The 15,664-nt window shown below is 35.7% G+C and overlaps 1 protein-coding gene across 1 annotated transcript in view; it reads left to right on the top strand.

Annotated features, from left to right (window-relative positions):
• Wdr49 (WD repeat domain 49) overlaps window positions 1-15,664 on the top strand; it is a 142,019-nt gene that overhangs the window by 66,196 nt on the left and 60,159 nt on the right. Inside the window, exons 8-9 of the mRNA XM_026403648.2 lie at window positions 8,916-9,080; window positions 12,600-12,715. Coding sequence (XP_026259433.2) covers window positions 8,916-9,080; window positions 12,600-12,715 — 281 coding nt within the window. The remainder of the gene's footprint in view (window positions 1-8,915; window positions 9,081-12,599; window positions 12,716-15,664) is intronic.

Genomic DNA, 15,664 nt, shown 5'->3' with positions numbered 1-15,664 from the left:
AGTTGCATGGCCATAAAATGAGAAATGTTCCATGAGGAAGTCAGGAAATGGGACACAAAGAAGATCTGAAATCTTTCACCAGGGAAGCGAAGGAAGATAGAACCAAAGTAATACAAATATATGTGAGTTACAGGTGACCAAAAAAAAAAAAAATGTGCATATGGCAGATGATGTAGAAAGTATCACTGTACATTTGAGGATAGCTCTACTTGTTGCTGTTAATGGCTTAAATAACTGAAAGCCTTGATGTGTATATAGAACACATACAGCTGTATACCACACATACCAGTGTTTTCTACATGTGGCTAAGCTATCAATGCTTTAACATTATTATATTTAAAAGAATGTAATGCAGAATAGAGTACCACCCACAGTCCTATCACCAATAATAACCCATTTTAAAGGCATAAGACAAAGCAAATAAGTAGTTTTGAACCACTCTCAGGTGCTAGGCATGAAGAATTAAATATTAATAAACCTCATTTCTTTGCCCCAGTACCTCAGGGAGACTCAGCTTTTTAAGGGCAGGTCCAGATCCCCCCCCCCCCCCCCCCCCCGGGCTCACTGCTGGGCAGGTGCTCATTAAGAAAGAGAGACAGACATACTATGGACTGACCAGGAAACAACTGAAGGTGGTGAAATGAAGCACAGGTAAAAGCAAAGTGCTGTTGGCAAAAAATGATCACTTCTCCTTGAGCTGCCGGGCGGTGGATGACATTTCAGTCCTGAGAGCTGGAGTGGGAGTCTCTAGGAGGAGAAGAAAGTCATCCCAGGCAGAAGGCACAACAGGAGTGCCTGCAAAGAGATATGAGTCCTCACAGTGCCTTTACTGAGGTTGTCTTGGCTATCGGGGGAGTTTACAGCAAAGGTTGTTGGAGTTGAGGCAGTCAAGGGAGATCAGGGCCAGGTTGTGAAGGTCCTTCACTGGACAAACCACCATCTGGTCTCCGAAAATTAAGCATAGACTTGAGATTTAGATAACAATTCTCACCCTATGACTGTGGACCCTTGGGACACTCAGATCCTCTGGGAGAATCTGAGAGGTCAAAACATTTTCATCATAATAGGGATTCTCTTGTTTTCGTAGGAGTATACAGTGGAGCTTTCTAGAGGCTGCATGATACATGATCACATCATTCCTCTGACGGCTTAGGGAATATGTGTTTTTGTATTCTTGTGTTTTCACAATCAGTTCAAATTTGTAATGTGATGAATATATCCATATGTGCATATGCATTGTCTATTATATATGTACACCTATAGACTATATTTACATATATACACATATATACATATATTCAATTTTGAATTCTTTAGTAATTTTTGAGAATGCAAAGTGAACCTAAGACTAAAAGTTTAGAGCATTGCTAAGCTAGAGAGGTGGGAGTTGGAGTTCTGGGCAGACCCCTTAATCTGACTGATCTTCATTGTACTGGCTTTTAAAAATATCTTCTTCTATGAGTGTGGGAATAATAATGGCAATGTGCCTTTCCGGCATCGCCTTGCTAGGGCTGGCCACTGGTCATTTGGAAACTGTCCTGGCCCTGGTTATACCAGCTCCTTTGATCATAGTAGGGTGAATTTTGCTGTTTCACCACACATCTTTTTTTCTTCTTAACTTGTTGGGATTTTTTAATATTTGTTTTAATCATGTGTTGTGTGGGTCCTAGCTCTGCTTCTCTCAGGAATGTTCCTTGAGGTGAGACCTTCTCTTCTTGGCCATTGCAGTTGCTTCTTGTGGACATGCAGTTGCAAAGATGAGCTTTGGTCTTCTCCAGAGACATCCCCAGTCATTCTTGCCTCCTTGCTTTTTGAGCATTAGTCATGTATCTATCTAGTTGTTTCCTCACTTAATCTTTTATTTTTGTCTCTTCCCATGTTTGTGGCATAAGGAAAAGAACTTGTCTTCCACTTTTTCCACTTCCACTTATTTTCTTACATCTCCTAACACTGTTCTGAGTACAAAATAGATGCTCAATGGCTAGATTTGGTTGATTATTGCAATTTCACATTGCACGTTTACCAGGCACTTGTGGTTTTTCAGTCCTGGCTCCTGCTCTTTGGATATCTGGTTTGGCATCATTATTGAAAGCTTTCCCTTTTGTCTGAATTTAATGAAAACCTTCTCTTCTGCTGTCATTTCAACATGTTGCCCACATTTCATTATCATTTCATTACATTTGGACTTCAGTGGGGGAGCTCAAGTAATCCTTCTGTGAAAGCGGCTTGGCACATTCCTGTGACTTCTCTTTATCTTCTTGCCTTTTGGTTTCCTCACCTCCTAACCTAAGCAAGTGTGTTAAGCCACACAAACCCTTTTAAATGGAACTGCTTGTGGCTTGTAGCCCTCTCAGCTACCAGCAGAACAAATTGGGACTAGATAAGGAGTCCCTGGAATGGACTTTTTTGAAGGAATTAATCTTGGAGGCCATTCTAATGAACCATCTTAACAGTGATTTCTTAAATGAAGGTTTTATTAAAATCCATAAATATTAAGAAAATTCATGAAATGTAATTCTATATATCACCTAAAGTGGAATAGGTAAACTTTCTGTGTTATGACTAAGTTCTTCATTCTAATGATGTAGATTTACATGCGTTTATAAAACAGGTAATGTTTCAGTTTGTTTTGCATCTTGGGCACATACGTAGTCAAGCTAGATATTTAAGTGTTACCAAATCTTAGCAGAAATTGTATTTACTATTTCTGTGAAAAATAAATAAGCTTCACATTATATGTTAAACATTTTATATATATATATAATATTATGTATATATATATATTTATATATACACATACATGTAAGAAATTAAAACAATGTAGCAAAGCTCAAATAAGGAACTAAATATTGCTGAAGTTTCATCAGCAAGTTCTAAAATCTCTGTGCATAGGCGTTTTTTTACATAAGTATGGTTCTGTAACTTTTTATTCAATAATATATTGGAATATTATAGTTCCTTGTGCTTAAACATAGATCTAATTCATAATTTTTGAAAGGCAGTACAGTATCTCTTTGTGTCATAATTTACTGACCCATTTCCTTTGATGAATACTTTTTTCTTATGAAAGTTTTTGTATACATACATTCACACTCATGACTTTATCTCTGTAGCATACATTCCTAGAATATACTTCTAGATTAAAGGATGTGCCTATTAGATAGTTTGATATACAAACTGCCTTCCAGAATTTTACCATGTTATCCAACTCCTAAGAGTATATGTAGTCATCTTTTTTGTTGCTGTTGTTGTTATATTTTTATTTATTTATTTTTCTGTGGTGCTGAGGATCGAACCCAGTGTCTTGCAATGCAAGGCCAGTACTCCACTGATCTATAGCCCCAGCCCCATATGGTTACCTTTTAAAGAGACTTGTCAGATTGTGGCCAGGTGGCTTCTTTCAGCAGAATTCCTGAGATCCTTGATGGGGTTCCCATAATCTAGCATGGAATGTTTGCAGATTTGAAAACTAGAACCTCTTCATTTTGTCCAGAGTAGTGCTGTTGTTTTGAGGATTGACTCTCTCCCTGTCACAGGAAACCTGAGGCTGAATCATTCTTTAAAGAGGGGACCCATGTCCTTTGTTCTTTATGGGAAATTGAGGTATTTGATGATCCAGATAATTCAATTGCTAGTTCCCTTGGGAATCATAAAATCTTAGGAAAGGGATGAGGCTATCCTTGAGAGAAATTTACCTCTACTTATAACGAAGTATATCTGCTTAGTACTTGTATTTAAGGCAAAGTCAATAAATTTCTCTTTTGCACAGAACTGGATGAACACTAAGGAAAATTTCCTCCTTTCCTGACTTATTGCTGGGCTGGAGTGACATTACTGCAGTTAATATAGCTTTTTTGCCATTGGCCAGATTAAAGCTCTAACTGGTTCCCTATCAATCCTGAGGCTATGTGCTCTGATCACTTGATGGAAGCATAAGAAATACACTAATTTTGTTGATTACACTAAAATACACACACATGTATGTACACACACATACACACACACACATTTGTTTGTTCATTTATTTAATGTAATTAATTTGGAAGTATCAGGCATTTACATGTTAGAATATTCAAAAGGACAAAAGATTTATGGTGAAGATGTCTCTTTATCCCCCTGTATCTACCTACTCATTTCTTTCCCTGCAAGCATCCAGTTTTATGAGTTCCATGAACGACTTTCAAGGGCGATTCCATTCCTATAAAAGTGAACATATATATTCTTTTATACATATTATTTTGAATGTCTATATAATACTCAACAATTCTTAATATTTAATATATATCATTTAAAGCCTTTTTACACAAATGTATCCTAGTGCTTTGTGTTTTGAATTCCTGTACTTTGACCATAGGTGGTTACAGTCAGTGGCTCCTCAATCCCCTTCTCTGCCTAGGCCTTTGGACCTCCTTGCTGCTCTGCTCTGTGGACATGCTAAGGACACCCACACAGGGCTTTGCATTGCTGTTCCCTTCACCTGGAGCTCTTTTACTGTGGTATCTATCTTCATGGCTCATTCCTTCATCTTAGTTATCTTTCCTCCAATGATTCCTCAGGGAGGCCTTCACCGAGCCCCTAATTTTGCACTTACCCACAATGCTCTCTTCTTTCTCTTGTGCTGTATTTTTCTCTGTAACATTTTTCACCACCGAACTTCATATTTTAATATGTGCTATTTTTTTTTCTTTTTCTTTCCATTTTTTTCTTATCTGGCTGCATCTCTTCTCTCTCTCTCCACAAAATAAAAGGGCAGAATAGTTCATGGCTGGATCCCCAGTGGATCAGAACCTTGAACATTACAACTGTTCAATAAATCCAAGGAATGAATTTGAAAGAGAAAATTACAAGTTAATTGAGGAAGATGTAAAGTCTAATAACAAGATTCATAAATGGAGAATGACTGCCTTAATATATTTGAATTCTTTGTGTCAATACTCTGAGATATTATTCTTGTTCTCTTCTCCTTACTCACTGAGATTGAACTTCTGGATTTGATATGAAATGGAAATACAAGAAGTCGCCTGCTTTATGTGATGAGACTGTAAATAGCACTGAGTAAAATAATAAGATTATAAACAAAAATTAAATCAAACATCCCTATCACCTGATAGTCAATAGCTTCAGCTGCTGAAATTTTTGATTCCTGCTCTTTCTTAGACCTAGGACTTGAGATGCATGTAAAAGACAACTAACATGCCCATTGTTTTTGGATTTATAAGAAGACAATTAGGTGACACAGATACAGCTTCATATCGCTTGAAATTGTCTGATTAGCTGTGACAGCTTCAGTGAGAGAGACAGAAAGGACTCTGGAATTCCTAAACAGCTATTCAGTCAGGTGTATTCCCATCAGAGCAACGATCTGCTCATGACACTCATTTGCACTGCCACTTCTGCTCTGTTGATTGTCAGGGTCCCATCCTCACTGTCTGAGGTTTAGTCTGATAAGAGACATCCAAGAACGAACTGTACACCCACAGAGATCTGGTATTATCAAAAGGTGGTATGTAAGTGTGTTGCCAATATTAGTTCCTTAATAAAAACGGTTTGCTAAAAAAAAAAAAATCCTTACCATTCTAGAGTCAAACCACATTCTTCATCTGCCAAGTGACAATTGATGTACTCCTCTCTCGATAAACTTTGAAAGCTTTTTCACCATCATTGTTATTCTTATATTCCAGTATTGTCATAGTTAGAGTAGATTCTGGTTAATGCTAGTCGTATGTTTGTGACACAGTCATTTTCGACATACTGTTTTCCTGCAGACAGCACTGGAAGGCAGATTGCCATAAAATGAAATCAGACTAGCTGTGCGGTGTTGTCACTGTTGATTCTGATTTCATGAGAAATTGTTAAATGAGCAGGGAAAGGTGATGGAAAATGATGAATGGTGTGCTGGGGCTCAGCCAGGTGGGCAGGAGAGAGAGTGCAAAGGAGCAAAAGTGAACATTACTAATTTCTGATCAAATGTCTACATTAGGGAAGAGTGGTGCGGCGTATGATTTGATGGTTTGTAATGTGGATGAGGTCAGACTGTCAACAAGTAAGCAAGTCTTTCCTCAGAAAATGGCTTTTTAAAAAAATGTTATTTTGGTCTCTTTGTTTCTTTTAGGAGATCTCCATCTTTTAGTGCTGAAATGTCTACCTTATTAAAAAACAATGCTTTTTGGATAGAAATAAGGTTCTTTGCAAACTTTAAATGTTTTTTTTAAAGACACTTATTAAAAATTTTCTCTTATGCTTAGAAAATTATGTTTTCATGGATTTGTCTTTAATATATATAATCTAAATTCCTAATCAATTATGTGATAAATTCATAAGTACAATATAATTTGAAATTTCAATGTATATCTAAAATCTGGTTTCCAAAGTTTTAATTGTCCACATTCACTGTCATGGTTAGAAAAGGCAAGATATTTTTTCTTCAATTGATTTGGATATGCAAAGTGATATGAACCTAAATAAGAGGTCAGACAAATAAAACTTAGATAGAATAGTAATACTAGCCAAATTTTATGGCTGATTGACAGACGTGCCATACATTATGTTCAGTGATTTATAGGTCTTAGTTTATTTAAACTTCAAAATAATGTTTTGAACTGGTTGCCATGATTATCACTGGCTTACAGATGAGGACACTGAGACCTTGTGCTTGACCTTAATCTCAAGGTTGACCAGTAGTTGGTGAGACCACTAACTGTCAGACCTAGACATCCTGGAAGAACATCCCTGTACTCTTACCTACTGAACGTATTGCACAGACCAAGTCAAACCGGAACACAATTAGCTATTGGGAATGATAATTAAGGTGTTAGGACACTTTTTTTTTTTTTTTTTGGAAAGATCCAGGTTGTCCATCCTAGAAATTATACCATAGTAATGGCAATTAAGTATTTCATGTACTTTTGATTTTTCTGAGAGATAATGTGTAGCAACAATATAATTTTAAATAATTTAAGAAATTGTCTCATCAGAGTTGTAATTTCAGAAAAAAAAGGTCCAGTAGAGATCATACACTGATGATCATTTCTTTTTTTTGGCATAAACATTGATAAATGGTGACCCCATTTTTCAATCTCTCCTCTCTTTTCTACCTCTGGAACTAGTGGGTTAGGTGAGAATCTTTTACCTGAATTATGACAGAGACTCCAAATGGTCTTTCTGAAAATCCGATTTCTCCAAACTACTGTTTATCTTCACAAAGAAACCAACAAAAAATATTCTGTACCATACTTCACTAAAATTGCTTTTAATCTTTTAGGTTAATTATAGACCTCACTGATAATCAAGGAAAGGTACAGACCCTTGCCAAATAAAGTCAACTTTATACATTACTCTCTATTTCCTGGAACTTCTTATTAGGGATTTCTAAAATCTGATCTCCAGCTTGCCTCCTTCTCTGCTATCCCACTGTATTTATTACTCCAAATGTTTTGTGCTTGTGCTTCATTGAACTTTTCATTGTTTCTCATGCTTGGAATATTTTTTAAGCCCCCTTCTCTTTCAAACAGTCTCTTAATAACCTGGGATAGATTCTAAGCTGGAATAAAGATAGATTTTATGACATGGTACTTGCTCAGGCTGTCAAACCTGGTTATTGAAGCTCAGAAGCACTACTTAGCTGACTGCAATCTCAACGTCAACATTGGTAAAATGACAATCATAATATTATTTTGCAGAGTTTTTGGTGAAAATTTTTTTTGTAAAATTTAAAAATGACCAATGTAAAGGGATGTTACTCAATAAATATATATGTCTTACTCAATTCCACATCAATTATAACCTTCTGTGTGAATCCTGACATACCCCTCTCACCTCCACTTCCTACATCCCCATCTCCCACTACAGTAAATGTACTTTTGGGTTTTCTTTTCTGTGTACCTGCAGCACCCAAGGGTGGATACCTTTACACTTGCAGCATTGCTTGGAATTGACATGTTTCTTGCTTGTGTCTCCATCTAGATCAGTAGTTATGATCTCAGCCTGCACATTGAAATAACCCAGGGAGTGCTAAAAAATAAATGGTTGCAATGTTAATCAAGACTTAAGCAGAAAAAAATTTTTTTTGTTTTCTCTAAGTCTAGCTATTGCTTTAGACAACTTCCTACCTACTCATTTATGTGTTTGTTATTTTTTCTTTTTATTATTTGGGTTTCAAAAGCTATATTAGCTAGGTGGTTTTAACTAATAAATCTACTTAAAAAGGTGCCTAAATACTTAGACCTGAAATTAGCCATCTGCTTGCTACTATAAAATGTCTTATTTTGGACTACTGTATATAATCCTGTTTTGCACTCCTTTTGAAATATATATGCAGATTTATATTTAACTTGTGATGTTTATTTTTAGTAAACAACAATAATTGTGTTTAGCCATAAATATATGTATATTATACTGCCTTGAGAAAAAAAAATCAAGGGACTCATGGCATAAAAAGCAATAGCTCTTGTAATTTGTTGAAATTAACTTTTTCCCAGAATAGCTGGAAGTACTATTCAGAATGCTAAATGGAAGCTGATACTTAATAAAATGTTTCCTTTCACGTAGTAAATAGTGTCAGTGCACCATAACTGGTAAAATCAGCTTTCTTATCTAAATGTAAAAGATTTATAAGTTTATTTGTGGTAGGGTTTGATTTCTGGATGGCCTCTAGACACTACGCTGAGTCGTGGGTAAAGGAAGCAGATTCCTATCTTCTCCGATAAAAAGGATCATGACTTCATTACCTCAGTAGTGGCTTAGAAATTGAAATGTTATCAGCTTAACATAAAGAAAGAAAATGCATTACAAAAATGTCTCTAACTGTTGGGGGATCTTGGTAGTGGAAATGCATTGGCTAGATATTTTTTATTGAGATAAAATATGGTTGGCCCTGGGTCTATATTTAATGCCCATACAATGTTATTTTCTCTTAGGTAATCAGCTCTGATGCGGGATCTACTGTTTCCTTCTGGATGATAGACACTGGGCAGAAAATCAAACAGTTTACTGGTTGCCATGGCAATGCAGAAATCAGCACTATGGCCCTCGATGCAAATGAGACACGGCTTTTGACTGGCAGCACAGATGGTACTGTAAAGGTGCGAACCCAAGGATGCTTTTTCTATCCAGATATGAGAAGGCTAAAATTCTGTGAGAGGAGATGCAGCTACAGATTCACTCGTTTTTGCCTTTTTGGCCCTGCAAGGAGAACCATGGGACAAGATGAGAGCTAAATAACTTAAACTATCTCACAGAAAAGCTGCTAGGAAAATAAACCTCTGTGGAAAAATGAATAAATGACTTTTCTGAATAAATTATTTAGAATAAAGACACAACTTGGCTTGCTTATTTCAGAAAGCCTTTTTCAGTGTACTGGATAAGGGACTACTTTGGGGAATAAGAGACCTGAATAATTTTCACATGCTTCAGCTAATGTCTCTAGGCTTCTTTTTCCTAAGTTTATAAAATAAGAAATTAGGGCAACTTAAGTAAACTTTTAAAAATGGCACAGATGCAGATTTTTTTCAGAAAATAAATATATAAAGTGATTCTACTTAATAATTTACATTTTTGTTTTATAAAAAAAAAGGAGAGTAGAAAAGGATAGTAGAAAAAAAATCGTCATCTCATTTAGTATCCATCCTAAACTGACACTATCTTATTGCTTACAATTTTCTTATTTGTAACTGCTATTCATTTATTTTGGGAGGAAGGTGATATATTACTTTGCAAAATGATCTTATTTTTGTGCAAAGCTAGATGCTTGCTATGTGAAATCATGCCCATCAGTGACTCTTCTCTGCTTCCTTCAGCACAGAGAATCATGCTGGTGTGAGTGGAAATGGCTTGTCATACTTAGAGGAAACAGAAGGCAGTTTCTTGAATAAATACTGAATGGTCCTCAAACCAGAATAATTGGGGTCAGAAAGATTGTAGACCACCTCCCATGGCAGTCTATGAAAGGGATGCTGTGATAGGTGTGTGGCACATCCAGATAAGCTGTTGGGCAGGGTCACTAGAGCTTGTTGGATATGTAGCTAGAATATCCCGGGAATAGGGGATGAGTACTCATGGGGATTCCAGGCTGGCAACCGTTACTATGAGGGAGTTGCTATGGTGGCTTCAGGGGGAGAATCTCTAGAAAATCAGCAGAACTTGGTTCTGGAAAGGATAAAGGAATAAGCATGAACTAGGAACTTGGGTTTAAGGAAAGACAACAAGATTGCAGGAGATGGTAAGATGTACAATGGTACCAAACAATCCCAATCCCAATAACTTAGGTGAAATAAAACAGAAATAAATGGAACTGGAGTGTTAGGTTGTGGTGTAGGCAAAATGGACTCAGCAATTTCTCATTTTCCAGTCCTGTGGTATGAGATTGAACTCAATAAGGATGCAAGTAGAATAGGTCCCATATAACTTTATCTTGGAAAGTAACTGACTATTGTCTAGGGTAAGGCAGAACTTGTAGATGCAGATAAAATTATCCCAGATAATTAGTAGGACTTGGGACATACAGATCTTTGCAATATTTACTTGTGTGAATTATTTTAGTCATGTTTAGAGAAAAAGAGAATAACATGGGTAAAGAGTAGGTATGCCTCTCAATTCTCTGCAGAAGCCTTGACATCTTAGAGATTAATGTGAATTTAGTAATATAATCACTGCTTTTGAAGGTGCATTTATCTTTATCACCATAGCAAAACAGAGTTCTTAAATCTGGCTATCTCTGCATGGGTCATAAAAATCAGGGTTAAGCTGGTCTGGCCGAATTCTATGAAGAAACAAGAGTCAATGACATTTTCCAATCCTATTTTTAATTTAGAATATAAACTCATACCTATGTAATCAAAGATATAAAATTAATGTCCTATATATCATAGTTTTGAAGGAACTGTTTTTTAAGTTAATTAATATGTTAAGTCATTAATTAAATGTATGTACAATATTTTTTTTGAAATATAGAAGAGATGTGTAGTGGAAAGAAAGTCTTTTTTCTCCTTCCTATTCCCAGCTCCTTTCCTGAGGCTACCACTGTTATTGGTTTCTTGTGCATTTTTCTAGCCTATGAGCACTGTTTGTTTCTTAATGATAACCTACAATGCACACTGTTCTGCATTTTTGCATTTTTCTGTCTTGGACACTTGATAATATAAATGTGTAGAATAATAATGTTAACTGATTTTCACTGTATGCTTACTATGAATGAGGCATGGTTGCAAGCATTTCATAAGCACACACACACAACTTAATTGTTATTGTTATTGACATCTTAGAGGTTAATGTGAATTTAGTAATGTAATCACTGATATATTAGAAATCATTGTTATTATCCAAATTTTACAGATGAAGAAACTAGAGCTCCAAGATATAAAGCAACTTACTCAAGGCACCATAACTGACTGAGTTTTGGAAGAGTCTAGAAGCAAGGAAACAATTCCTTTTTATCCTTCTTTTCTTCCTTCCTTCCTTTTTTGATGCTGGGGATGGGCCTTGCACATGAGCTCTACCACTGAGCTATACCCCCAACCTCAATCATCCTTCTTAATGGTTACAATGTATGCCAGTACATAGATATTCCATATTCTGATCATTTAGTCACTAATGAGCAATTAGGTTGATTCAAATTTTTAGATTTTGTAAACAATGCTGCAAGACAGGTTTGAAAATATGTCATCCCACACCAATTACTGTATCTGTGGGATGATTTCTTAGAAGTTAAAATTTTTAATTAAAGCATATATGCATTTTAATTTTGAGACATACTGTCAACTTGATCTCTTGCTTAATTGCTAGTACAGAACCCAGGGAAACACTTTATTTTATTAACCTAATATAGAAGAAAAGCTGGTTAAAAAAGATGCAAAAGGCTAGGGATACAAGAAGGGGTATGGAGGATCCATGATACCCACCTCTGAGTGTGTGGTGCTCTGGGCACATCTGCATGCTCAGCTATCTGCCATAGAAACTCCCTGATCCTTGCCCTTGGACTTTTTATTATGTGGGCATGATCAGTTACATTACAATCTACTGAGTTTTCAGTCCCTCTCCCTAAGAAGTATTTGGGGCTTTGAGTCCAGACCCTCTAATGTTTTTGTCTTTCCTATGACCAGCTTCCAAATGCTATGCAGGGAACCCAATCTCTGGTCATTTTGTTAGCATGCTACAGACACTCCTGTCACTCTGAGATCTCAAAGTTTTTATTTTATTTTATTATTTTTTTAACCAAAGAAGGTATAGAAGACTATATATCTTATATTGTGATCTGTGTTGGTAGGTCATCACTTTATATAGTCTTAGGGAGGAAGATCTGGGAAGGCCAGAATGAGTGAATATATAATATGATATAGCATATATGAGATAGTATATATTACATAGACATTAGATTTCACAAATAAATATGTATACACACACATATATTTCCCAAGGTCATAAAAGTGATAAATAGAATGGTTAAATAAAATTAGAGGATTTTCTTTAATTATTACATAGCCTTACAACTCTAGTTCAGAATGTGAATATGAAGATTTAAAATAATTCTATTATACTGTGTTGTTTTAGTTATTGAAGATAATTTCATTTCCTGCCTAAAAGGTGGTTTTGATTTTTCTTTGAAGGTATGGGACTTCAATGGCTATTGTCACCACACTCTAAATGTTGGGAAAGATGGAGCTGTGGATATTTCACAGATCCTGGTTCTTAAGAAGACAATACTGATAACAGGCTGGGAAAGGTATGGTATGCTTCGTGCAGCTCTGTAGGAAGGTAGATGGGAATGTTTATATTTTAATCAAATCTAAAAGGAGAACAACATAGAAATCTTGACTAATTTTAAGTCATTGATGTGATGGTGACCCAGGTGACTGAAATTCATTGGAATTGACTGAGCATTTGGTAAATAAAATATACTAAGTTCATATAGGTTGAGTAGTAATGATAAGTGTTACAGGGCTTTCTTCTGGCTTCAGGATTTTGACGTTTTCTTTAAAAATTCCAGATATGAATGTACTAGTGCTTCATGAGCTCCAAAAGTTTTCCAAATTTTAAAGTTAATAAATTATTTTTTCCCATAGTTTTTATTGTTGCATTATAATTACACATAATGGGGCTAGGGTGGTAGCTCAGTGGTAGAGCGCTCGCCTATCGTGTGTGAGGCACTGGATTCAATCCTCAGCACCATATAAAAAAGTAATAAATAAAATAAAGGTATTGTGTCCATCTACAACTAAAAAAATTAAAAAAAAATTATACATAATGGTGAGATTTGTTGTCACATAGTCATACATTGCTAAAGTCAATAAATAATGTATGCGTTACATTATTCTAACTGTAAAGGGCACTCCTTCTTCCTTCTCTAGTTACCTGTGTTGAGTTGCAGGGCAGGACAGACTTAGCCCAGAGACTTCTGTGTTGGCCTGGTTCATATCACTGCAGAACAGGGCCTTGCATGGCCCACTTACTCTTCTTGTGGAATATTTCTTCCATTTCATTACAAGGAAAATTACTTTTATTTCCTTTTTTTTTCCCCTGAGAGAACAAAAAGATCATAAACAGGCCTTTTTCTATGCCATTGTATAAGCACTAGGAAAATTAAAGTGTGATATGTTTTGAAAAGATATTGTCCATAAATTCAATAGTTCACAAAATATTGCTCTAACAGGCAATTTGCCCAATGTTATTCATTGTAGAATTATGTTGTTAATGGTCTGAATCTAGGAGTAAGTCAGATTTTATACCTAGAAAACCAGCAGTGTATATTTTTTTCTAGGGCAAATGAGCAAACACTTGAGTAGCAAACATAGTCTCACACATGGCTTCATTTTCAGGGTATTTGGATAATAAGAAAAGAAAGTATAGTACAGATTATTCTACTTGATATTAAGAACTAGTTTAATAATCCTTACCTTTGAAGGACAGGCTTCTACACATCCCTGGGAGCAACCATGATCCATTATCAACCACTCCAACAGTCTATGGCCTAAAGACCTCTGTAATTAGGCCGAGGCAATGAATAAGTTTAATTCTCTAACACCACAGCAGGATATTTGGTGGTATCAAGCTGACCCAATTTAAATTTTGAACATAACAAAAGGACATTTAAAACCCTAATCAGTGTAAATCAAAACTAAGAGATGCTATTTAATTTTTTTTGTTCTTTTAAAGTGTTTTTATTTTATTTTATTTATTTTTATACCATGCAATTTCCTTGTTACAATGATTTTTTTTTGATACATTGAGAGACCATTTTCTTTATTTTTGTTGCTAGCCATAGTTAGAAATTAGCACCAAATAGCTTTAAAAAATTCATTACAAGGGAAGATTTAAAAGATTATATGAGGTTATCCAGGGTGGTTTAAAGAAAAATCTGGTATTCTGATCCATGTTAATGGGTCATCACTATGGTCTTAGGGAGGAGATTTGGGAAGAAGGGGGAGGAGAATAAAAAAGACTTGTCACTCCTCCATGGTCTTCCAACTTTTCCATCCTCCTTAAGGTTGTCAGCTTTTGGAACCCTTTGTTGGAATTAAAAATTGAATCAATACATTATCACTCTTATTATTTCACTTTTATATTGGTAGACTTAAAAATTTATATTTCCTGAGTCAGAGGTGTTATGTTAGAATGGATTTTGTAGGATCTATGACAGGATCCTTTTTACTAGGAGGCTCTTAACAAAAGAAGCAAGAGGGCAAACACTGTTTGGTTATAGTTGGGGAAATATGGACTATTAATCCAGCTCCTTAACAGTGATTAGCAAAGAAATGACTAGAAGATTGACAGTCAGCTTATTAAGCTTTCTGTAAAGCCCAGGGAGAGCCCCTTAGGTTAAGCTGTAGCTTTAACTTCAGACTCTATCTAAATACAGAGATTGGTTTGATAATTTTGCCCAGGATGGAAAAGAAATTACATTCATTGAGTGAGGAACCTAAAGATACCATTTAATTTATTTTTAGTGCCATGAAGCAGTAAGCACTTTATACACATTATCTAATTTAATCCTCATCTTTATTTTAGAAGGTAGGTGATATTCTATAGATACCTTGAATATCTGTCTTCAGCTCTTATTTCTCTAAGCTCCCTTTTTTATTTGCTTGCTGGATGTGTCTGACTGTGGCTTCAAATCCAACATGATCTAAAGTGTCTTTTTTTGTCTTAGATTTGGAGCTTCAGTTAATGAAAAGGGATCTGGACTTGTGCCTTATTCTCCCTTTCAACTTAACCTCATAAACAGTAGTCACTAAGTCTTGCCTATTTTTTTAAATATTTTTTTTTAGTTGTTGATAGATGTTTATTTTATTTATTTGTATGCGGTGCTGAGAATCCAACCCAGTGCCTCACACATGCCAAGCAAGTGCACTACCTCCGGGCCACAGCTGCAACCCCAAGTCTTACCTATCTTACATACTAAATGTTTCTTTAACTGCTCCCATGAGTACCACAGCTGTACCACTCAAAGCATCATTCCTACTTGGATGGCTTGTACAGCTTTATAAAATTTGTCCTTTCCTCCAGTGACATCCACTTCTCACTCCTTAAGGAGATTCGGTACATTTAGGCAACAATGATTTCTTTTACAATGAATTCTATCTATGCTACTCCCTTGTTTAAAACTTTTCAGAATGTCTACAAAATAAATCTAACCTCTGTCTGGCCTGGACTTATTCTTTATTCTCTAATTCCA

Source organism: Urocitellus parryii, chromosome 2 (genome assembly GCF_045843805.1).
Source record: "Urocitellus parryii isolate mUroPar1 chromosome 2, mUroPar1.hap1, whole genome shotgun sequence".
Classification (NCBI taxonomy): domain Eukaryota; kingdom Metazoa; phylum Chordata; class Mammalia; order Rodentia; family Sciuridae; genus Urocitellus; species Urocitellus parryii.
The sequence above is the reverse complement of the archived record's forward strand: the minus strand, read 5'-3'. Positions and strand labels throughout refer to the sequence as shown.